Source organism: Pseudoliparis swirei, chromosome 18, assembly GCF_029220125.1.
Source record: "Pseudoliparis swirei isolate HS2019 ecotype Mariana Trench chromosome 18, NWPU_hadal_v1, whole genome shotgun sequence".
Taxonomy (NCBI): domain Eukaryota; kingdom Metazoa; phylum Chordata; class Actinopteri; order Perciformes; family Liparidae; genus Pseudoliparis; species Pseudoliparis swirei.
This window is the reverse complement of record NC_079405.1, coordinates 9,478,082-9,504,085: the sequence shown is the minus strand read 5'-3', so window position 1 is coordinate 9,504,085 and position 26,004 is coordinate 9,478,082. Positions and strand designations below refer to the sequence as shown.

General features: G+C 43.6%; 1 protein-coding gene across 2 annotated transcripts; it reads left to right on the top strand.

Annotated features, from left to right (window-relative positions):
* The first annotated feature begins 1,301 nt into the window (after nucleotides 1-1,301).
* Nucleotides 1,302-20,190, top strand: LOC130208907 (CTTNBP2 N-terminal-like protein). Of its 2 annotated transcripts, none has more exons than XM_056438322.1 (7): nucleotides 1,302-1,376; nucleotides 6,591-6,695; nucleotides 16,026-16,259; nucleotides 17,083-17,190; nucleotides 17,329-17,454; nucleotides 18,116-18,286; nucleotides 18,428-20,190. In XM_056438322.1, the coding sequence occupies exons 1-7, from the start codon at nucleotides 1,338-1,340 to the stop codon at nucleotides 19,358-19,360; spliced, it is 1,716 nt and encodes a 571-aa protein (XP_056294297.1). In that variant the 5' UTR covers nucleotides 1,302-1,337; the 3' UTR covers nucleotides 19,361-20,190. The 2 variants fall into 2 exon arrangements, with proteins under 2 accessions (XP_056294297.1, XP_056294296.1); XM_056438321.1 differs by having other exon boundaries at nucleotides 17,329-17,517.
* Nucleotides 20,191-26,004: the final 5,814 nt, after the last annotated feature.

The window sequence follows — 26,004 nt, the reverse complement described above, 5'->3', positions numbered from 1 at the left end:
TAATGAGGATCCAAACAAGCGTGACGACACATGTTGGCTCCTGTGTGCCAGACGTTTCTCATGCCACAGTGCACCTCGCACAGTGATTACAGCGCCTGTGACATTAGCAAGCCCTGTAAAAGCAAAACCGAGGGAGGTGTGTATGCTGTAGTTTAATTAGCATTTACCCTGCGGTTAAGCCACAGACCATGAGGGCTGGTGAAGGCAGAACTAAACACACTGTGTGCCTTCTTTGTGCTGCAGGCATCAGGGCCACACTGTGCAGCAGTTCATCAGGATTGTGCAGGGTCTGTACGGTCATGGAAAACCTGGAAAGTCAGTGGATTTTAAAATGGTCATTTCCAGGCCTGGAAAAGTCATGGAAAAAACTTAAATCATAAAAGTTTGGGAAAAGTCATGGAAATTGTCATAATCACACGTTCATTTACGCCGAGTTTGAAATAATTAAGTTTTTTAAAGAAAGACGCTCTCAATATGATCATGATCAAAAAATTTCATGTTTATACCGAGATTTCAGTTTGGTCATGGAAATTTGGTTTAAAGTCCTGGAAAAGTCCTGGAAATCCATTGGTCAAAATGTGTAAGAACCCTGATTGTGGCTCCTTCTGTTAGGTGAGGCAAGGTTTGGACCCAAACACAGCAGGCAGAGTTCTCAGAAAACACAGGATTTATTCTTAAAGATCTAGCAGGAACAGGGACAAGAACCGGACAGGAACAAAAACGAACAGACACCGAACAAGCAGCAAGACACAGGCTAAATACACAGAAAGCGAGACACAGGTGGAGACACAGGTGGAAACAATCAGGGCCGAAACAGGGAAGCACAGGAAGGAAGCAGGGAAACAGGAACGAGACAGGGACTTCAAAACAAAACAGGAAACACTCCAAATCACAACACCTTCCTCTTTTCAGTTCTGCATCCTGCTCTCTGCAAGTGATGAAAATATGCTCCTTGCTATTAATCTCTCTGTTTCGCTATTGAAGATATAGTATTGTAGCTATACCGTCCAGCTCAGATATGAAAGGCGGTGGCTCCTCTCTGTCACCATGCAACCAGTGCTCCAAGGATCAGCCCTCTGGGTGACTCCACGGTGTGGAAAAGTTGAGGCCACAGAGTGCTCGGAGCAGAGCCTGGGCCTCTTAGGCCCGCCTGCGTTTAATGGGGAAAACGCATATATTTTCATGTTTTGCCTTTCATTTACACAAAACGGAGGTTTTATCATGGACAACGATCATTTCTAAAACCTCTGGCCAAAGTGGAGAATTCTGAAAACTCCGTTTTGTGTTTGCGTGGACGCAAATCAAGCGAAACAAATCTCCTGACAGGAGAAAAGTTCATGCTGGAGTTTCTAAAGACCTCAGAAGGCCTTATGAAGGTAAGAAAACCCGCAAAACACGTTTTTATGTCGACAATGCGACGTTGGAGACGATAAACCGCGAGGTTTCACCGTGTTTCGCCACTTTAGTTTCCAAAAGGAAAAAGATGGAACGTTAAGTTAGCTGTTGACAAAAGTGGTCAAGGGACACGCCGAACCGTTCGGACTGCAGCTCCTCAAGACTGAATGATGTGCTTTGTTCGTGTAAAAATACACGAAAGATGTAACGCTAGCCTTAAAAAACATAAAAAAACATCTATAGCGCCGACAGTGACATCCTCTCCTTCACCCAGACCGCTGCTGAAGCCTGTTTGATCTCCACGAGAGCGCTGATTGAACTCATTTCACGTCACAGTGGCTCCAGTTGTTAACTAACGCGTATTGACTCAGCAGTGTCAACACTCGAGTTTAATTTACCCGTTGTTTAATAGTTTTTCATTTTATTATTTAACCTAGGGTGCATCGAAGGCCAGTACGCAGCAAGTGGCCTACTCACACATTAGATTGGCGACCAAATTCAATTTATTACTCAGTCATATGCATCTGAATACTGCACTTCGCCTCAGTTGACCCTGATTGTGTGGGCCAAAAGAGGTTTCCCAGTCTGTGACACGAGTGTATATATATGTAATATATAATATATATGCACACATTTTACTTCCCCCTCCTCCTCCTCCTCCTCCTCCTTAACCGGTACAGCCAGCTGAAAGATGATGTGACTGAAAGGTTCAGCGAGGAGGCACATTGTTACATGTGGACTGTGAGATTACTCTGATATCTGAATTATTGTACACATTGTTAGTATCACTTTTGATTAAACTCGGGCAGTTGATTCCACAACTGTCCCCAGACCAAGAAGTGGATTTTAGTGGACTTTGAGTGAAGTGTGTTCATTTCCCACTCCTGTGTATTCTCAAGCAGCTGCTCACAAACCGAAGGGGCCTCTTTGAATCGGAGCAGAGCATACGCTCCTGCAGTAGAAGCTGCTATGTGTTTCTAATGAGTTTACAGCGTTGCAGACGAGGCACATGGCTGGCCGGGCTTAAAACAAACACGGATAAAAAAGGATTACGGACACAGGCCTTTCGTCATCGGAAGTGAAGCTACCGTGTGGGAATATTTATATTTCCCATGCTATCGCTCAGGGTTTGTGTACCCTCGTGGTTACCAACTCTCACTTGAGGGAGGTATTAGGTGAAATAATATTAAAATAATGAGGATCCAAACAAGCGTGACGACACATGTTGGCTCCCTGTGTGCCAGACGTTTCTCATGCCACAGTGCACCCTCTTCGCACAGTGATTACAGCGCCCTGTGACATTAGCAAGCAAGCCTGTAAAAGCAAAACCGAGGGAGGTGTGTATGCTGTAGTTTAATTAGCATTTTACCCCTGCGGTTAAGCCACAGACCATGAGGGCTGGTGAAGGCAGAACTAAACACACTGTGTGCCTTCTTTGTGCTGCAGGCATCAGGCCGCACTGTAGGTGCAGTTCATCAGGATTGTGCAGGGTTCGTACGGTCATGGAAAACCTGGAAAAGTCATGGGATTTTAAAATGGTCATTTCCAGGCCTGGAAAAGTCATGGAAAAACCTTAAATCATAAAAGTTTGGGAAAAGTCATGGAAATTGTCATAATCACACGTTCATTTACGCCGAGTTTGAAATAATTAATAAGTTTTTTAAAGAAAGACGCTCAAAATATAAGCCGGCGTACGCTCTCAATATGATCATGATCAAAAATGTTCATGTTTATACCGAGATTTCAGTTTGGTCATGGAAATTTGGTTTAAAGTCATGGAAAAGTCCTGGAAATCCATTGGTCAAAATGTGTAAGAACCCTGATTGTGGCTCCTTCTGTTAGGTGAGGCAAGGTTTGGACCCAAACGCAGCAGGCAGAGTTCTCAGAAAACACAGGATTTATTCTTAAAGATCTAGCAGGAACAGGGACAAGAACCAGACAGGAACAAAAACGAACAGACACCGAACAAGCAGCAAGACACAGGCTAAATACACAGGGGAAACGAGACACAGGTGGAGACACAGGTGGAAACAATCAGGGCCGAAACAGACAAGCACAGGGAAGGAAGCGCAGGGAAACAGGAAACGAGACAGGGACTTCAAAACAAAACAGGAAACACTCCAAATCACAACACCTTCCTCTTTTCAGTTCTGCATCCTGCTCTCTGCAAGTGATGAAAATATGCTCCTTGCTATTAATCTCTCTGTTTCGCTATTGAAGATATAGTATTGTAGCTATACCGTCCAGCTCAGATATGAAAGGCGGGTGGCTCCTCTCTGTCACCATGCAACCAGTGCTCCAAGGGATCAGCCCCTCTGGGTGACTCCACGGTGTGGAAAAGTTGTGGAGGCCACAGAGTGCTCGGAGCAGAGCCTGGGCCTCTTAGGCCCCGTTTACACGATGGGAAAACGCATATATTTTCATGCGTTTTGGCCTTTCATTTACACAAAAACGGAGGTTTTATCACGGAAAACGATCATTTCTAAAAACTCCGGCCAAAGTGGAGAATTCTGAAAACTCCGTTTTTGTGTTTGCGTGTGAACTAGGTCAAACAGAGTTTTAGGTTGTCAAACGTCACAGCATGCGACTAAAAATACTTCACGTCATGTGAGCGTCCTATGTTTACAGTTAGTTTGGCCGCTCCTACCAGGGTTGCCAGGTCTGTGTGTACCAGCCCAATATCAGAACTCAAAATATGCCCGTGCCAAACCATATACACTGCTTTTAAAGTGTGTGTATGTGGACGTGTCCAATGTCCATGTGTGTACGTGCTGATCTGGAGACAGTTTGGTAGGATTTGTGTATAAATAAATTATTTCATTTAAAATATGGATTTTTATTTAAAGATATTCATGTAATTTGCATGCAAAATAGGTCTACCCGAACCAGCGGACAACAAATTCAACCGCGGCAACACTTCAAAAGTAGCCCAATTCCGCGGAAAATCATGGACCTGGCAACACTGGCTCCTACGTCCAGTGTCGACTGCCTTCATTTTCATTGTCAGGTGCGCCCGAGTTATTTCCTCCTTGACAAGAGGATACTCCTCGGATGTCTCGAGTCTTGAGAATTCTGATTGGTTTGCATGTCTTTATCCTTCTCGTTACACTGCCGACTACAGGTTTGGCATAGTTATGACTGCGCCCGGGGGCGTATTTATGCGGGTTCATATAAACAGAAACTTTTTTGAAAACGACCTTGTGTGTACAACGTTATTTTCGAAAACGGAGGGGCAGAAATCTTCGTTTCTGTAAATACCCGGCTATGTGTAAACGTGGCTACGAGCTCAGGTGTGGATCACTGCAAGAAGCAGCAGCGGGTGATTCTTTTTCCGACGTTTCAGCCACATTTCAGAAAGGAATATATTGGTGATTCAAGCTAGACTATCGGCGACTTATTGTATGACGTAGTCAAGCTTTTATTAAGTAGCCAGACAGTGCGGTACTGCGGATAGGGACGTCACAGCAAAACATGCAACCCCAAAATGCATCAAATTGTTCAATATTTGTTGCATGTTATACAATCACTACTGCAACCAGACGATGCTGCAGGTGACGCTAAATGTGCATTGGTGCGTTGACTAGATTTCGCACAGGCATCTGTTTTGGAGATAATGGCGGCGGAGCAAATACATTTGTTTGACTGTGGGGTAAAAAGCTTCAGTCACCTGCAGAAACCACCAGCGAATGTGCAAATTGATGAAACTGACAAAAGAACAAGAGGAATCCGAACGGCGTCTCTGAGCTGGAGGGAAAATCATGAAGCTAAGCATGAACAACATAGGAGGAGCCTGACTTGATGACATCCTAATCACTCGAACACGTCGTGACTGAATGTGGAAACCAACGCTGATTCCAGCCTGGCAGCTACTTTTCAAAGTCAGTGACGAGCCCTGCGATGATCTGAAAGGACGTTTAGCGTAAAAACACCAACAGCTTTGATCTTATTTCAAAGAGGGGCCGGAGTGCGGTTAGATGTTTGAGGTGTGTACACCGCAGGGCTTGTCAGCAGAACCAACACAGCTGTGAGATTAGAGTGCAGAGACACTACAAAGAGACCACATCACGTCTCCAATGCCAAACAACCGACTGTCCCGGGAGCCATTATGAACGGACGTGCAGTGGGGAAAAACAAAGTGATATTATTTTTAACAGTGAACTTAAAGTTCGATGCATATTATTACCTTCGCATTGAAAATGCGGAAGGTTATGTTTTGATCGCCGTGTATTTATTTATTTATTTGTATGCGTGTTATTCGCATAACTCAAAAAGCATTAAACCGAATCGCATGACATTTGGTGGGATGATTGGTTATTATCCGGGGACCATTTGATTAGATTTTGGGATCGATCGGGTCAAAGGTCAAGGTCATGAAAAGGTCAAAATCTTCTTTTTACCATAGCGCGGTCAATTTCTATCCAATTGGCATGCAACTAATGCCAAAATGTTCATAATTCAATGCCCAATCTTGTGATATGCGAAGGTATGCGCTCTACCGAGTGCCCGTTCTAGTTATCAGTGCGTCAGCTTTGAGTGCCGAAGACAGATGACGGAACAGCTTGGATGCTTAAAGCTGAGTGACTGTCTCTTGTTCGATATGGGATCCATCTGTGCTCCAAGAAAAATGTCCGCTTGCAACGTTGTCATGTTTGTGTCCCCGCATTGTGTTGAAATATACAACAACTTACAAGGACAATAAAATGATGAACTGTGGAAGAATATTTCACTCCTGTTTTTTTTAAATGCCTCAAAACTCATCAATGTATCTTTTAGTAATGGTATTGTTATTGTTTTTAACATCCTCACCTTTTAGGTTGAGCTGAATAGTTCTGCTATGTAGTCCACCTCTGAACTGCACCCGCAATAAACAGTCTGGTTTCTTTTTACGTCGGAGACAAATTTTAAATTTTTTGTTTCACTGGTTCTGTGCTACAAAATTACCCCCTCTCAAGATAATAACCACATATCCACAAAAAGCTCATAAATCAGTGGGCTGGATCAGGTAGATCAGACGTCTGTCTAGATGTCTGGTTTGGGGGAATTGGAAAACAGTTTGCTCTCTCTGTATAGTTCCTACGTGTTCCCTCAATTGGAGTTGAATACCAATGGAATAGAATAAATGAAGTACGGGTCAAGTAGTTATTTTCCTGGATGCGACTGATGAAGTTCTTCTCTTTGATCTTGTGTCCTCACAGTCCAAGCTGAACATGGAGAGTTTGACCAAGCCGGAGTTGCTGATGCTTTTCAGCATTCTGGAAGGAGAGCTGGAGGCCCGGGACCTGGTCATCGATGCCCTCAAGGTACCTTGACAGCTGCTTCCTTCATGTCAAACACTCACTAGAAACCTCTCAAACCACTGCAGCAGCATATTGCTACAACATTGCTCTCTTTTTGTTTGCATGGTGAGCTCCTTACTAAAATATCTCATGGGCAAAAAAGGTTGCCATGCTTTATGTGATATATACAAATTATTGATAGCAAAGAAACAAGCCTGCAGGAGGTTGGCCTGCAGAAACCTACATGGGCTGGTCGTAGATATGTCAGTAATGGATAAGTAGAGCTACGGATGGCTGTAACGAGTCACGTGTTTGGTTTTAGTGTTATTAGATCCAAGGTGACCTGATGACTATCTGGCAACAAAATAGAGAGAAAAGAAAAATCTGCAAAAGCAATTAACATCTAATCTAAGAAGCCCCGTTGATGGCACTCATTTCCTGTGAAATTGTTGTTATCTTTATGGAAACTAATATTCCTTTTGATCGAAACAATTTGCTGGCAGCACACTATTGTCTGTGCTTCTGTAGAATAGATTATTTTGTGGCATTTTTTTCAGAAGTAATATTTTTCGTAAGTTGAACTGAGTCGATGCATTTCAGTGAATTTTAACATATTATAAGTAGACACACCAGTCGTAGGATGACTTACTTTGGCATTAGGATAAATTAAAGGATTTACAGGCTCTTTTCTCCACACTGTCCTGCAGGCCGACAGACTCAAGCTTCCAGCGACATTTCATTTGGATGTCCTAATGAGTTTTTTGTTTTTAAAAGAGCTGTAAACTTACTACAGTAACACTGTGTTACTGTGTTTAAACCCCACCCCCCCCAAAATAAGATAAGCAGTGAATAAGCCACTTAATTCTTGCACAAAATGCCCCCTGACTTTCTGAGACAGATTTTCCACGGACATTCTCACCATTAATATTTGAGCTCGACAAGCTGGTATTTGTGGAATGCTATTCCCTCTCTTGGTGTAAAATGTACCATTGAAGGGACAACTGGAGAGCAGCCATCCTCAGAGAGCCTCCTGCTGAATGTTCCTGTGTTGTGTCTAGACCGCATTCCTACATCTCTCCTGGGATCTGGCCATCTAAGGCAAGAGGACTCGCAGCGCGCTGGGTGCCTGATGACTCAATGCGAGCGAGAGTAGGAGTGAACAAATAAACATTGGCCTTAACTGGAGCTTGAGGGGAATATGGCTGTGCTTCTTTCATGGCTCCAACGGCACTAACTGTTAACCCATTCAGGTCTGGGATTGGATCAATGCTGCAGTGTTAACAGCTATGGAGCTTTAATTAAAGAAACGGGGATAATCAATGACCTGAAGGAAATTAATTGCAGGGAGTAAATGGAAACTGATCTCCTGTCTGCAGCGCAGCATACATTTATTTGCTGCAAAGGTGAAGCCCAGCTTCATACCTCTCTGCTGTTCTACCGTTGAGGGACTGGCGACGCGGGATCTCGGGGCTCTGCCTCACGTGACAGCAGACTGTTCTCAGGGAAACATCAGCACATCATTCTTCTGGTTGTTCTTTTGAGCAGCATGGCTCAACGGATGGCAGTTTTGGTCTGTTGCTCCATCCCTGTGGGATGGACTGCAACATCGCCACAGTCATTGGATGGATTGCCATGAACTTTTGCACGGACATTCACGGTGCCCAGAGGATGAAACGGCGGTCCCATATTTCAGCAGTCCCTCTATGGATCAACACGACATTTCGTAACGTTCGTCGCGGTCCCCCCCGGAGGAAATCCCAGTGACTTTGGTGGTCCGCTAACTTTATCTCTAGCGCCCCCATGAGGTTGACATGAGGTTTGTGTGAACGGATGGATTGCCATACAATTTGATTCAGACGACCTTTGGGAATAATTGCAGTAATCCTGAGTGGTCACTAAGACTAAAATACCTGCAAAATGAAGGGCATTGACACCAAACTGGTGGGCATTAAACCGGCTAAAAAGTGATGTTCTCAGGGTTCGTACGGTCATGGAAAACCTGGAAAAGTCATGGAATTTTGAAAAGGTAATTTCCAGGCCTGGAAAAGTCATGAAAAAAACTTTAAATCGTAAAAGTTTTGGAAAAGTCATGGAAATTTGTTAAAATCAAATGTTCATTTACGCCGAGTTTGAAATAATTAATATATTTTTTAAAGAAAGACGCTCAAAATATAAGCCGGCGATAGCTCTCAATACGCAACATTTTCAACAGTTTTCATGTTTATACCGAGATTTCAGTTTGGTCATGGAAATTTGGTTTAAAGTCTTGGAAATCCATTGGTCAAAATGTGTAAGAACCCTGTGTTCTGCATTTAGCTAAAAACGGTTGTGTCTAAGTACATATTTACTTAGTTCCGACAATAAGATGAACCGACGGTAATAGGAGAAGTAGGTCCAGTCGTGTCGGTCATGTCAGTCTTAACTGATGTGTCACCACGACACTGCGTGTCATGTGAGAAATGAGTTGCTCAACCACAAATCACGACGGTCATAACTCTTCAGGCTTTTGCTCATCTGCTTAAAAGCTTGGGAACTGGCACGTTTTGCATTCTCTGTGTTTTTAAAGATCCAACCGTTATAGTTTCTGCGATTTTCTCCAGGATGCAGTGCAAGTACAGGATGTGAGGTTAATGATGCGGGTTTTCTATGGTTCTCTATATGTAATTATGCAGAACTATCAGTGGCATTCTAACTATCCGCTGCATTTTCCCGTTGTGACTCACTTCAGCAGCTGCTCACGCTGTGGCTTTCAGAAGGAAGTTAGTCCCTGGCAGAGCGCGCCGTTGGCCCGCAAAGCTCTGCATTGAGCCAGTTGTCCTTTTTCCTTTTCGGAAAAGAAATAAAAGTATTTACTTTAAGTTCAAAGGGGAGTAAAATATGGAAATGAGCCCTTTAGTTAACTGCTGGGTACACATGGACATACTTAAAACAGGATTACCGTGTGTGTTCCCCTGTGACGGGGCAGCACTGCAATCGGGGTAAACAGCCTCGTTAGCTTGGAGAGGCGTCAGCTGATTTGATTCAGTGTCGGTTACCATAGCATCCACAATCATGTGCCGATGATGGGGAGCATTCTTCAGACATCCACTTCCTTCACATTTACATGGATGAGCATTACGGGGGGATTTAGCATGCCCTGACATATACAGGGCTCCAGGGTAAGACGTTCATACATCACCTTCCCTCGGTATTCAACAGATCTCGTCACCGGCATTGCACGACTGAAAAGGTCCAGGCATGTGTCGGCAGAAGATAAGCTGCAGTGGAACAGTGCGGCCGTGGCACAAAGACTTCTCCAGCAAAAGCATATTAAGTTGCCAAGAACTGTAGCCAACAGACGAAAGTATGAATAGGCGGTTGGACTGTCATGCATAGAGTCCATGCATTGAATGAGTGTGGGTATTGCGTTGGTACAGTGTGATGCAACGACGAAGCGCCGGTAGATTTGGGTGTTAAGTGTTAAGTTATGTGAGAAATGCGCTTCCTGTATTCCTTTCTTCGCTTCCTCCACTCTGCAGCAGCGGAGGCTCGATGCAGAGGAAGACAGCCTCTCTTTGTGTTGCGGAAGTCTCTCTGTGCATTGAAGGACTGGAAGAGAGCTGAGAGAGACACGCAGTCTGTGTTTATGAGGGAACTGTTGTGTACTAGGGGGCCGGTGAATTGGGGGGGGAAAAGAAATTGCACTTAAACCAATTATGCAGTTCTGAAAATGGCATGAATGAATGCAAAAATACAAGGAAAACAATGGACTGTAAAAGTTATTCTTTGTGCCTTTCCAAAATGTTTCCTCTTGTATGAACAATGGCTTTCAAATTAAGAGTATTTCTACAACTTCCGCAATGAAGTCTGACTGAACCGTATCCTCATGGTGCTGTGTGCTCATCATTGTTTGAGAGGCATTCCTGAATTCTCTCGGGCATCCTGGCTGCGGTCAAATAGTGAAAAGATTACCTCCTGACGTCTATTCCAATTCACTTTTCCTTGACCTCTGTGGAGAACGTCACGGGGTCAAGAAACGATGGGAAAGAGAATTCATGAGGAGTTAGGAAAACTGCTGTGTTCAGAGAATCCAACTCCACTTTCACTAAACTCCGTAGTTATGAAACTACAATATTCAAGAGATGGACTACAAAAAAGCGCATCTTAGATACTTTGTCCGTGTTCTTATAGTGTTGGCTCATGCAGACGACATGAACAACCCGATTCAAAAGGTATTACTTTATTAACAATATAAACCAGCTGGTTCATAGTATATTACTTCATTAACAACATCAACAACCTGGTTGAATTACTTTATTAATGAGGTTGGAATATAAACTAGAAAATGCATTTCCTGCTGAAAATGCATTAGAATGCTAACATTAAAAAATAAATTGCTGAAAATGTTTGAAAATTGCTGAAATATGAAATGAATAACTGAAAATGTCTGGAAATAGCTGAAAATGTCTAACATTAGCTGAAATATAAAAATAAAAAAAGAAGCTGAACATAGCTGCCAACAGCTGAAATAAGCTGAAAATAGCTTAAACATCTGAACATATCAAAAAGGGAAACTTTCTGCTAAAAATGTTGAAGCACAAACATTTTGGGTCTAAATATTCAAAGATATGAATCACAATCCAAGAAATGAGAGAGAGGGGGGAAAATCAGACATGAGAACAAGAGAGAGAAAGAAATTGAGTCAGAAGGAGAAAGATAAATAAAAAAGAGAGGGAGAAACCAGGGTGAAGGAAAGACGAGATCTAAACACTGAGTGGATTTTCTACGTTAGCATTTGTTAAACCTTGTCAAAAAACAGGCGGAGCCTGTCTTTCGTGACGGGGCGGAGCTTGTTTTTCGTGACGGGGGCGTCGCATGTTTTTCATGATGGAGGCGGAGCCTGTCTTTCGTGATGGGGGCGGAGCCTGTCTTTCGTGATTGGGGCGGAGCCTGTTTTTTTGACGGGGGCGGAGCCTGTCTTTCGTGACTGGGGCGGAGCTTGTTTTTTGTTACGGGGGCGGAGCCTGTCTTTCGTGACGGGGGCGGAGCTTGTTTTTCATGACGGGGGCGGAGCCTGTCTTTCGTGACTGGGGCGGAGCTTGTTTTTCGTTACGGGGGCGGAGCCTGTCTTTCGTGATGGGGGCAGAGCCTGTCTTTCGTGACGTGGGCGGAGCCTGTCTTTCGTGACGGGGGCGGTTTCACCCCTCCATGTTGTTTGATCCGCCTTCACGCAGTCCTCATGGGCCTTGTGGCCTTACCCTCCTCTCTGTGAACCACGTAATATTGAAAAAGATGACAATCACAAAGCCTGTGATCTGTCATGGAATATTGCTTGAACTTCTCCGTCTGCAGCCATCAATCATCACGTTTTGTATTTTTCATGCTCGTTAGCTAACTCCTGTTGCTGAACATGAATCTGTCTTTGTAAAATGTTTTCATGTACTGCAACAAATGTTTGCCTCTGACTCAATGATGTGCATTCAGACAAAAACATACGTAAATTAGGGTTCTGCCGATCTGATAAAGACCGTATTAAGCAGATCAGATGTCAGCCGTGATGTGACCAAATTACATCCAGTTTCTTTTTCAATTTCTTTATGAAATTAATTTCCTGTATCGCCGCAGCAAATTACATAAAAATAAAAAAAAAGGTCTACAAGAAAGTACTGGTATTGGATACTCTGACTGTGAGCAGAGGTTGCATCGGTGCAGATAGTCATCGTTGTGTTTTGGAGGGCAGGGCTCCAGACTGCGACCAAATGGTCGCATTTTGCGCCTAAAATTAGACACAGTGCGAGTAAATTTTTCATCAACTCGCGCATGCGCGACCAGTAAATTAGCAGATTTCTTTTTTTTGTTATTAAATATTTTTGTTGCTGACAAACTTGTTCTACACTTCAGCCCACTATAGTTAGCGGTAATGCCTGAATGACTGGTTTGCTAACCGACATTAACTCCAGAAGAAGAAGAAAGGAGACGAAACCCAAAGAAGAAGGCTGGCCTGTGTGTGTGGCGGGGGCTAATGTGTGAAAAGAGGCGCACCGCAGCGGAGACACAACGAGGGCGAGGCAGAGTGAGAGGTCCACGAGGATCCTCACCACCGAGCGCGTCCCGTCCCCGAGTTGAATCTCTGGGTCAACTCAGCCGACTCTCACATGTCTGCCCCTATACACTGTCGCTCACGGTAAACGATTCGATCGAGCGCGAGAGTTTTGATAAAGTTAGCGGAAGGATTTAAGTGACAACATCCGGTTTTGCAAAGTTAGCGGAAAGAACCACGTGAAACAACATCCGTTTATCAAAATAAGATGTCGACAAATCATACACGAACATATAAAAGTAAACAATGAACTGATGTATCTTTATAGATCATTTCTGAGATTTAGCTTAAATTATGCTAACATTAAAACATTTTTACTGGACCAAGGAAGAGTTTATAAAAATGTCAGACTTTTGTATGTTAAGAAAAGTCCTGTATATAGATTTCCCCAAGAGTTCCAGGAAATGAATAATGCAGATGTGTTCCATACATATCTGAAATCCCCTACAATAGCAATCAAACTATTTTAATGTATCAATTAGGACATTTTCAAAGTAAAGTCCTAAATGTTTAAAGAAATCTGTAATTTCTTTAATGTTTGAGTTGCTTTATATGTATTCCTCATAGTCCTAGGCAATAATGCTACACAATAAATAGAATGCTTCAATCGACTCGGTGATCGGTATTATCGGTGATCGGCAGATACTGATTTCAGTGATCGGTTAATCTCTAATCATAACATCATCAAACCCTAGATGGTATTGAAAAGAGAACGTGCTGCATAGTAATATTTATTTTTGATTCCGTTTCCTAAAAGAAACTGCTTATGAATGCATTCAATCAATGGGTGGGGGTGAGTGTGCTCACCGCGCGCATCACGGCAGAACTTCGATGTCGCCGCTCTGTCACGCGAGCCGAGAATTGTTGACGGGGTAGACGAAAATTACAGAGTGGCGGGTGGAGATTTCACCCTGTTATAATGGTAGGGGAAACACTGGAGTTGATAAGCGTGTCTTCTTGTCTGATCAATACACAACTGTGAGGTGCGTGAATGGACAGAGCGGCCAGCTGCTGATCACTCACTCAATAGCTCGACCTGCACGAATAGACGGTGCGCAAACATTTTTTTTGGGGAGCACCGAAGACCCATTTTGACCCAGGAAAAACCCTGTAGCCCTTAAATTTTCTGCTTGCGCCCCTAAAATTTTAAGTTAGGGGCCACTGTGCTCCTAGTAAAAAAAGTTAGTCTGGAGCCCTGGAGGGATTATGTTGTGTAATGCTATACCTCTGTGGTCAGCCGTAACACCCCCGCACACGGTCAGCGGTAAAATGCTGTGCACGAACATTGAGTCGGCTGAATACTGCTCTGCAGACCACGCTCCTGACTACACTTTACACCGCTCAATTAATCTAGGTATCAGCCGTCAGGAGCTCTGTCCTCACCCTGCCAGAGAGGAGACCGTTCTCTCTAATCTTTTGATCCTCTTTTGTTGAAACCTCACGAAGACACATCGCCTGTTCAACTGTAGCCTAGTCTTCCTCCTCCTCCTCCCCTTACCTTCCCTCCTCTTCCTCACTGTCGCCCCTTTTCACAGCAGGCCTAAAGGCATCTGCTGAACCTGAAATGCCTTGCTGCTGTTATCCTTTTCTTTTGTCACGAGTTCAACAGAGAGCAGGTCTGCCTCGGCCGAGGCCTGGTCCGCGGCAGCTGTCCTGCTAAAGATAGACGGACAATCACCATCTGTTGCTCCTTCCTCCCGCTGGCACTCTTTATCTCGCATGCTTCTGCATTTCCTCTCCCTCTGTTCTCCTTCCTTTTATCTACAGATCAATTACCACTCGAGTATTAGAGATGCTAATCATGGTGTGTGACACGCAGGATTCGTTTTCCTGTTTCTAAATGGGAGCAGCATGTGTTAACTTGTGTACACTTAAATTATAATTAGCGAATTGTATCATAATAACTTAGTTAAGGGGTGAATGAATGCTAAATGACTATATACTATGACCATTGTAGTTTCAGGCACCCAAAAGTACAAAAGTACTTTTTGCGTTCCAAATTTCATGGAAATCCATCAAATACTTGAGATTTTGTCGCTGGATGAGGGATGGTTTTGACCTGCTGGTGGCGCGAGAGGAAAAGTCAGGGGATCACCAAAGGAATAAGAGTTAATCATCTGTCCCAAATTATGACATTGCATCCGATTGTTGTCGAGAGCGACCGACATCCACACGTCATTCATCCCTAAAGCCACGCCGATAGCGAGGGAACATGTCTCTGGGAGATGTTTATACACGAGTCAGCATCATCCAAGTCAGAGCAGAAATCCTTTTGTCAACAAGGACATTCATGCAAAAGCACAAACAAGCCAAGCATGGACGTTTCCTACCACACACATACTTTACTAACCAGTCTTACTAACCACCCCTCTGGGCTCCTGTAAGATAGATAGATAGATAGATAAATACTTTATTAATCCCCAATAAACTAAACACACGAGAATAAAAAATAAAATATAAAATATAAAAAAACAGGGATGAAAAATAGAGATGTATACAAGTGAAAGATATAGATGTATACAAGAAGTATACAAAGTAAAATATAAAATAAAATATATATGTATATATACAACATATATGCATACACAATACAATACTAATGACTAAAATTAAATTAAATATTAAGGTAAGTAAGGTTCTGTTCTGTGTGTACTCTGTGTCTCCTCTGTGTCTCTTCTGTCTCCTTGATTGTTTCATTCCCTGCACCTGCCCTCAGCCACTCGTCTCGTTAATGTCTCATGTCGTACACCTGTTTCCATTCGTACACCTGTTTTCCCCCCTATATATTGTGCCACTCTTTCCCTTGTCTGTTGCTGGATTGTTGTCTTTTTCCGTCGTCCCGTCTTTCGTACCTGATCCTGCCTGCTTCGACCCTGCCTGCCCGCCCTGACCGACGATCCTCTGCCTGCCCCTTTTGGACCTTGTTGTTTTTGTTGTAACCTGTTTTTTGCCTCATTAAAACCCTCCTGATTCCTTTGGGTCAATTTGACCCGATTCAATGTTTGATGTCGGTGTTCTTTCGGTAGTCAACAAACATAAAGTACCTCACACTTAAACTTGGAAAACAATATTAATTCTAATAATTTTCTGGAGGTTTTAATTGCTGGGGTCAAATTGACCCCAAGGGTAAAATATGTCAGTAAATATAAAGGTAACAGGAGGGTGAAACATTGAATCGGGTCTACATCGATTCCTCTGCGTTTGAGCTCCTGGACCTCGCTACCTGTGGCGTTAGCCCTGACAGCTCCGGCTCACTCCTCTCCTCTCCTCTCCAGGCCCAGCGTAAAGAGCTGTTCATCCAGGAGCGCTACAGCAGGTACAACCTCAGCGACCCCTTCCAGGCCTTGCAGAGGGACAGCGAGGCCGTCGGGGACCAGAACAAGGACCCGGGCTGTTCCTCCTCCACCTCCAACCCGCTGGTGGTCCTCAAACTGGTGGTGAGCCACTGCAGGAGGATGCAGGAGAAGATGTTGGCCCAGCTGGCTGCAGCGGAAAGCAGGCACAGACGGGTGGGTGTGTGCGTCTCAACTAGGGGAATGCGCTGGTTCCTTATGCAGTTTAAAATAAATAAATGAATAGGGTAACATAAAAGATAAAAGCTGGCCTCAGTGGTGGAAAGTACTGTAAAATAAACAAAAGGATTTATTTTCTTAAAGTACACACACATTCCTTGCAGCAAAAGCTGGGTACACAACACTAATCATCCCGTTTCATTAAAAGCTTTTGTTTATGAATCGTTTTCTTTTGCGGGCCAACCGACCGGCAGTTATTAAGGCTGCTGGTCACAGCTAAGAACAGCATTCATTATTTCCAAGAGGCACACACACACACACATACACACATCTCAAAGTACCTTACATGAACAAAGAAAAAACAAATACCTCTGATGTCACGTTTCCAATTGATTTCCTTTCGTTTCACACAAGCGTGAGGTTACACACTAACTTGTGTTTGCACACAGTTTCCTGTAATTTCATCCTTCCATTATCGATAACCGTTTATCTTATCCAGGATCACTTTAAACGTAATAAGACTTTGCAGTGCTTGAGTATTTAAATACACACAACACAGATGAATATGAGGCATAAGGTAAACCCTACATTTAAAAATGTTGTAAAAAGTCCAGTATTAAAAAAGAGTCAGTTAGAACTGTTAATGTTTTGGTATACATTACATACACTGATGAAAATAAGTATTCCCACTGCATCTTTTGGAATCATAATAATCATGTTGCTTCAAATGAACTGTTATTTGCCGTAACATCAAGGAGACCAAAGCCATGTGACGTAACTTCCCTCCCGACTCTCTGTCTCCCCGCTGTGTTCACTTCAGGTCATTGCAGACCTGGAGGAGGAGAAGAGGAGGCACGCTGAGGACACAGCGGAGGGAGATGATGTCACTTACATCCTGGAGAAGGAGAGGGAGCGCTTACAACAACAGGTGCCCTTTAATTAACGGTGACGTCGACCGCACGGCAAACATTTGGATAGAAGTCGATCGGTGGAATGATGGAATTTGAAAAGAACCGGTGTCAAAAGCTTTGAAGGAAACCGTGACCAATCCACAATGTCTCTGCAGCTGGAGTTTGAGCGCAGCCAAGTCCGGCGGCTGGAAAAAGAACAGCGGCGGATTACTGACCAGCTCGAAGAAGAGCGGAGTCAGCACAAACAGCTCTCCTGCGCTTTGGCCAAAGAGTGCAAGTGGGCGAGCACCAGGGCTCTGGAGGAGGGTCACCGGCTGACGGAGCTGAGCCGGAAACTCGACACGGTATTCTTGACAAGACGGGCAACTTGTTCCCCTTAAGGCAGGGGTCAGGAACCTCTTTGACTGGGAGAGCCATGAAAGCCAAATATTTCTAAATATATTTCATTGAGAGCCATATAGTATTTTTAACGTATAATAAATTAAATATGTCTTGCTTTTAATGCGACTTCTGGTGCTGCATGATGCTACAGCGGGGGGGTGGGGGGGGTGCAGGTGACTTTTCTTTGCTCCGCCCAGAGACGGAGAGCCGAGACGTGTTAACGCGACACGTAGAGACAGAATGACATGCTGCTGTAGAGACGATCAATAACAGACGTTTAGTTTAATAAAAGAACAAAGTCGTCTTTAAGAAAAGGACCTTAAATTACTTCTGCTGTAATCTAGAGAAAATTACAGGGGGGCGGGCGGAGATTTTTTTTTTTCCAACTCAAAATTGTCTGGGAGCCATATGCCGTCACCGGAAGAGCCAAATATGGCTCGCGAGCCGTAGGTTCCCGACCCCTGCGTTAAGTCCTCACAAATGTCGGTGCCTGGGCACATGTTGCACTCCGGTTGAACAGACGTCTTTCTTCTTCTTTTCCTGTTTCCTTCCTCCGCAAAGGAGAAGGATGCTCGTCAGGCCCTGAGGGACGAGCTGGAGGACGAGAGGAGGAGAGCCCTGAGAATGGAGGCGAGGGTGGAGGAGCAGCTGGCGGAGTTCGACACGGAGCGAGAGCAGCTCCGCTCCCGGTTGAGGAAGGAGGACGCTCACTGCTGCATGCTGCAACGACAGGTGTGACGCAACACTCGAACACGCTCCAGATGCCATTAGATGGCACACGTTTCAAATGACTACTTCAAGGTACTTCATCGAATCTTTGAGGAAAGTGTCGCTCGCATTTGAAATGAATCTCTTTCTTTGTTTTGCGATCAGTTGGAAGAGCTGAAGAGGACGCTGGAGGAGGTGACCTCGATGAGAGAAGTTAGAGGGGCGGAGGCGGAAGGACACGAGTGGGCCACCAAGGTCCCTCTCGGAAAGACAGCGGGAGACGCTTTGACGGCGGACGCCGTCGAGGAAGACGGAAACGAGCGACCCGCTCAGCCGCAAGATCACCGCCGGCTGATGGAGAGCGGCGGGCGCCGCGGCCCGAGCGACGCCCTCTCCGAGGACGTCTGCGTCCACAACGGGAATGAAAATCCTCAAATTCCTCAGACCCCGGCGCCGTTGTCCTCCTGCTCCTCGCCCGTCCTCGCCAAACCCCCGCCGGGCGGCCCCGGCCCCGGTGGCTACCAGTCTCCCTACCAGGCCGGCATCAACCAGCGTTTCCACGCCGCCCGTCACAAGTTCCAGGGCACCGTCGACCCAGAGCTTCCGGCCCCGCCCCCCCAGCCCGCGGACGTCTCCCCGGTGACCAGCAGCTGCTCCCTTGAAACCAGCCCGGTCAAGCAGATGGCCCGCAGCACGGTCACTCAGGCCCTGTCCCGCTTCACCACGGCGCAGCAGAGCGCCGCCGCCGCCGCCGCCGCCGCCGCCACGCCCAAGCTCGCCGCGCCCAACAATTCGCCCTTCGGCACGGACTACCGCAGCATGGCGGCGCCCTTGTCTCCGGTCATCGGGCGGGCGGCCGGACGTGACCTTATCCCACTTCCTCAGGGGGTCAGGTCACCCACCATCTCCAGGGCAGACAGGGGCAACCCCCCCCCCATCCCCCCAAAGAAGCCCGGGCTGGCACAGGCCCCTCCCTCCCCGGCCACGCCGCCCAGGTCGGCCGGCCACTACCCCGACGGGCCGCTCTCCGGCAGCTGCGGCCTCACCTCCAGCCAAGAGGCGGTCAAAGAACTGGACATGGTGGTTTCTTCCAACTGAGCCGATCACGCGATTCACGGAGAAGTCCGTCGGCCGCTGCTCTGCGTGTGACACGAGGGTTTTATCCACAGCTCGTATTTACGGTTGTTGAGATATTGTTTTGTGATAGGATTCATATCCGATGCTTTCTGAACAGAGGTCCCTTCAAACACTGTTACATTTGTATTTATTCTTTGTTTCCCTTATAAACGCGTTGAGGCACTTCGTTCTGTCGTGCTCAAAGGGCTGGACTTCCACACGGTCGTTTGTGCTACATGTGCCAATCCTGTATGTTTGGCTCACCGCAACTATTAGAATACGTCTTTTTTTATGGCGTCATACTTCCAAAGAATGAAAATCTGTTCTTCACAAAACGGTATTGTTTTATATGGATGTTGCTCGTTTGTTAAAACAAATCTTTAAATCTTCAGACCAAATGTAAAGTGTGTTACGATGTATAGCTCATGTACTTAGTTGTTTTTTTTAATACAAATGTATAGAGTATTTTATTAATGTTCCCTAGTTATTAATGTACAATAGTTTAACAGATAATCTAATACATTTTGTACTGAGCTTTGATCATGTATTTGTTTAATTTGCAGTTATTTTACAGGCTCAGATTATATGCAGGCACCATCATATTGTGTATAAGAGTGGTGATTCTGATGAATGCCTTTGTCATTCAAAAGGAATCATAATGAAACATGCAATTATGTTAGTCCACCATGAGTGATTCATACTGTATCATAACACATAATACTGTCCTGTTTTTTATTTCTACTTTTGCAGTCCTGTAATTTCTGGCAAGTAAAAAATATAATAAATTAATCTCAAAGATTGTTCCATATGTATTTATGTATTTCTTTATTTGTAATCCCCGAGGAATTATATGTTGGCAGTCGAGGTATTGATGCTGAAAAAGTGAAAGTCTGCGACTTGGAAACAGTTTGTGGAGAGATGAAACTCATGTTTAGTTTTTTTTATTATCAATTATTCTGCCAATTATTTTCTAGATTAATTGATTATCAATTATTCTGCCAATTATTTTCTAGATTAATTGATATATTTGTCTTTAAAATGTCAGGAACATAGTGAAATAAATGCTAAATGTAATTTCTGAGTTGACCATCACATATGAAAAAAACATCAAGTTTTCCCATTTGGGAAACGGATTTGTTTTGACATAATGAAAAATTACTTCTTCTTTTCTTTCTTTTTTTTACATCAAAACGATGATCAGAATAGTTGCCAATACATTTTTCTTTTGATTAACTAATTGATAAATTGACTAAACATTGCAGCTCAAACTTAGAGGAATGCATTTAAATAGCTTTATCTGTATTATATTTCACACTCCTACATTTATTCCAAGGATAAGTAAATGTTATTGATATCCATAAATAGTAAATGTTGGCCTGCCTTGCAAAATATGATTACATTTATATGTTGGTACTGTACATCCAGGATGTGTCCACTAGAGGTCAGTATTTGATAAGTAGCAGTACAGGAAAGGAGGCGGTGAACCTTCAATTATTACTCAGAATATTTCTTTCATATATACAATAAACGTGAGTTTTTCGAATTCATAAGATTTAATTATTTTTTATCAGCAGCTGTATTTGTAAATCCAGATGTCTGAAAATGAGTTTAATGTAGAATTGACATACAAATCCATTACTATCAATTTCAGTGGAGATGCTATATGAATATTACAGAGACAACATAAAAAGGCGGGACTTTATTCTAATATCCCATACACTCACACTGTGTATTATGTGTATGTATTGATGTGTATGCACCTATTTGGATTATGAAAAGAAGAATCTCAACTCTTGCTCCTGTTTAAGATCAGATAAGATGAGATATTCCTTTATTAGTGCCACAGTGGGGACATTTCAGGATCACAGCAGCGGGTGCATATTAGAGCATTAATACAAATAAAAGATAAAAATAAAACACAAATGACAATAACAATACTAAATCCTAAATACTAATACTACAATACAAAAATGTAATTGCATTGTAATGGTACTAATACTAAAATACTCAAATGTAATTGCAATTAAGTGATGCAACGTCTAGAGAAGAAACTGCATGATAAGCTTGTAATTGTGCACAGATATTACTCAACTAATATCTCCTCTGTTATACAATGTTGCAGTATATATATATATATATATATAAATAAATATATATATATATAAATAAATATATATATATAAATAAATATATATATGAATAAATAAGTATAAAAATATATGTATATATATATATAAATCAATAAATATATATATAAATAAAAAAATATATATATATATATAAATAAATAAAAATACATTTTTTTTAAAATATATATATATATAGAGAGAGACTCTGCCTCCCATAGAGTCACATACCAGTATGGTGTGACATCATGACCAGCATGATATTTGCAGAGCACGCGCTGACGGGCTCTCCGTCAGACTAAATCCTCCTCCTGGTTGTTGGGGAAGGGTTGGCTGGTTCAACGGGACGGGTCACCTCTGTAGCTCAGTGGGGTAAGAGGGCCGTCCTGCAACCGCAAGGTCGTGGGTTCGATCCCCGCTCTCCCCATTAGTTGCAAGTCGAAGTGTCCTTGAGCAAGGCACTGAACCCCCAGTTGCTTCCCGGGTGCATCACTGCAGCCCACTGCTCCTTATTAACTAAGGATGGGTTAAATGCAGAGAACTAATTTCCCCTTGGGGATTAATAAAAGTGTATATTTATATATTTATTTCTTCTCTGCTCCGTTCACCTAATTAACATTCCAGTGAGGGACTGGAGAGCAGAAATCCAGCACAGGCTCGACTGGTCCTCCACCAGAGCACCATCTTCCTCATCCTCCATGAACACATGAGGCTCAGGTTGATGAGTTGTCCTCACTCAAGAGTCTATGTGTTAACACCTTCTGTGATTGTTGTGGAACAACCCGAATAGTCACATTTTTGTTATTAATATTATCTTTATTTAAAAGGGACCATGTACAGTTAAAACATAAATGTCACCATTTGATGTACCAGATTAGAATTGTGTCTACAGATAATTTGCATCTGTGGTCCCATGACAGATTATAAAACACATAAAAAAATAACAAACAATATAGGATAAGACACATTACAACAGTAGCCTATATGTGGTAAGAAGAACACAAAATACACACAATCTAAAGCATAAGTACAGCACATTAAAAAGTAAGTAATACATACTATTAAAAGTAAGTAATAAAAACCATGAACCATTGTGGTTTCTTTCTTTTCTCTCTTTTTTGGGGGGTTTTGTATGAGTGGCGCTTATTCCTCTTATTCAAAACGTGGGAATATATCTGCGCTGTCCAGATATGTATTTGTAAAATATGTATTTGTAAGATATGTATTTGTAAGATATGTATTTGTACGCATTGACACTCAAATTCTGAGACCGGCTTAACAAAATTGACGCCTTCTAAAGGACTTTTATTCAAGCAAGTCTTCGTGTGAGGATTCCACATGACTAAGGGGCTTATAATAAATAAATAGTTTCCAACTTATCTTCTCAATATGAAAAAAAGTGGATTATATTTATGTTGAAGTGCTCAATTAATAATGCCAAATCCTCTTGTTTTTCCTGGATAAGATCTTTATGAGATGTTATGCTGTTGCAATTTGTTCTGATGTAAATTCATTCGATATTTTCCGTGAGATGTGCTTGCGATAAGACTCTACAAGTATAAATAAATTAACTTGAACTTGAAAAGGACTTCTACAGCCGCCCCGTGTCCCTCCTGGGCAGATCTGGGAAGTGCAGTATAGTTTATGACTTCATGACTCATGAGCAGACGCACGGCGTCATGGCTGCAGTGTCTCGTCGGGTCGATGATGACGCAGCGGAGGTCAAGGAGGGTGTGACCTGTCAAGAGTCAAGTGATGTCACCGCCCGGGTCCCACGACGACGTCATCGCCGCCGTCATCCTCTCTAGCTCATCTGTGCCGTGGGCCCGATGCCCTCTCTTTTTCTCCGCCTTTTTCTTTTCTCCCTGTCGTCGCCTCCTCTCCGTCCAAAATTAGCCCGGGCCCTGAGATGGGACAAGAATAGGAGCGCTCGGTCCCCCCCCCCCCCACACACACACACACACGCTGAGCCTCTTTAAGACCACAGCTGGAGCTGCAGGCTCACAGCGAGACAGAAGGAGAGGGAGGGCCGTGTGACGGGTGTTATCGCCGCCATCACCTGCTCCCTGAAAAGCAATTTGTTATGGAGTTGTCATTGTAAAAAATCCATAGCTCGTCCCGGGGTAAAGAAAGACCGGGTCACATTTAATGAGGATCTGAGTGTCGCTCCAAATCTAGATATGACATAACTGAAGGACAAACAGCTGGGCTGTGCATGGAATATAGAATATGGAAGAGTGGAGCCAGACAGGACGCGTGCAGGCGGGCTGGAGGCCGACGAGACACTCATCTGGGAAATGCACAAAGTTATTTAGATTTATTTGTTTTTTGGAGGAGAAAAAAATGATAGCGTCATTTGGAAATCCGTCCAGATGACAGTTTGCGTTCACAAACATTCACTCGTGCATTCGCTGTCCACGCTGTGGTATTTTTAGGCAGCAACATTGTTACTGACCTCTACGTGGGTCTCTAACTAACACCCCTGGATTTACACTGATTAAAATGACCTCTCTCACACACACACACACACACACACACGCACACGCACACTGAGTCTGAGTGGCCCAGTGAAGTCGCAAGGATACAGTCGCAGAAGTGTCCTTGAGCTGGGTCATGTGTGTTTCCGCGTCGGCCCGATGAGACAAAGCTGTTTCTGGTTCGGGACTGTTGACACCAGCTGAACTACAAACATTCACTTAGGTGGCATTACATGAGAGGTTCAAGTGCTTGGAAGTGGAGGGAGGGAGGGAGGGAGGAGGGGGTGGGGGCATATGTCATATGGCATGAAGGCAACCTTTGAGAACGTATGATTCATTTGAGCAGGAAAAGGAGCCCTTCTTGTCAGAAGTCAACCGCCATATGTAAATGTGAGACGCTCTACGACTGTATTTATTTGTAAGCTTGTATCTTTAAACCAGTAACAAGTGACACAAGTCTGGTTACAGACAATCAATCAATCAAACTTTTATTACAGACTCAAGGTCCAGATGGTACAAAACATTCAAATAGAATAAAAGACAAACAAAACCACGAGTAAAAAATTAAAAAACAAAGAACTCCACATGCTTTATACGCAGACAGCTGTACCAGTGTCTCCACAGCTGGGACTGGTCGAGTGGAGTGCTGCATTTTTATATTTGATAAAAACATGACGATCTCATTTTCAGAGTCATCAACCCGGCAGATACATTCGTACATTAGATTTCTCAAAACAGCTTTGAATGTTTTGACTCCTGCAGCCACAAGCATCTCACTCGCACTCGTCCACCTCGGCCCCTTCAACAATCTCGTGGCCTCATCGAAGGCCACTTGACGTCTCCGGAGGCTTTATTGTCGTCAGACCACAAGTGTGCCGTGTCGAGAGGTGTCCAGTATATGCTTTAAACAGAGACACAACTAGAGCTATTAATGGATCTTCTCCACCCTCAAAATGAACTAGGGGGAAATTCATATCACATCATGTATTGTGTGTCGTACATTTTCTTCGTGCCAAATGTTTTCTCCGTGTATCGTGTGCAGTGTCATCATTGCAGCGTCGACATGGCGCTGTGAGCATGCACGGCGGTCACGTCGCACAGTTCACACACGGCTCGATACGAAAGGGAAAACTCCCACATGTTCTCATTTTCCATGACTAATCCTGTGTTTCCCATTAACTACCTGCTGTCTCGGCCCACCACATCATTTCATAATGTATACGTACACTTCAAAACAAAAGGGCGGCTGTCAGGATGCCAAGGGGATTCAGAGATGGCATGTTTATGATGTCATTGTTTACTAAAGCACATATTTGTTCATATAGACTCATTATTTTTGCACCAGATCCATATATTTAACGTTTCAATTTAAGATGAATCTTCCTAAACTTTGTATATCTCTGAGTTTTGTTAGATTTGAGTCTCTGTGTGTATGTGAAGTCTTCTTTCCAGATCGTTGTGGCCGAGAGGAGGTTGTGGGGTTCATTCCTAACCGTTTTAGTGGCACCTGGAAGTTGCTTGATGTCTTCCATGTTTCTCATGGTAGCTGTCTTTAATTTGAAATAGCGTCATTCTGTTTCTTTATAGTGCATTATTCCAGTCTTTTCTGACCACTAATGAAACACTGTCTAAAATGCCCCCTGGAGGACGATTGTATGCAGAGAAAGATCTTATCGGGCCCTATATTAGATAAAATAAAACTGGATTGAGTTATCTCTGGTTTATGTAATAATTCATGATAAAGAAATGTATATTTCATTCAGATGAGCAAAACACCATCAATCCATATTCTGAGATTCAGTGATACATTGTTCTGAGTTTCGACACATTTTTTCAATTAAAAAGACACTTGCGTATCTTGCTTCCTGTCTTTTCTGACCACTGCTGCATGCTTCTCCGTCCTGTTGGAGCAATCTCTCCTCCGTTGGGCAGTTCTCTTCTCCAAACCGAGGGTCTCATGTGCCTCTTATATTGTACATAGGCTATTGTAAAATGTTGTATTTAAACTGATTCCATCAGAAAT

What these genes read in the sequence shown, in the direction of transcription:
- LOC130208907 (XM_056438321.1), top strand. Translation starts at nt 1,338, where the DNA reads ATGCTGGAGTTTCTAAAGACCTCAGAAGGCCTTATGAAG. An exon ending in TGAGCCGGAAACTCGACACG is followed by an intron (nt 17,518 to 18,115) that starts GTATTCTTGACA and finishes TCCTCCGCAAAG; the next exon opens with GAGAAGGATGCTCGTCAGGC. An exon ending in GCTGCATGCTGCAACGACAG is followed by an intron (nt 18,287 to 18,427) that starts GTGTGACGCAAC and finishes TTTTGCGATCAG; the next exon opens with TTGGAAGAGCTGAAGAGGAC.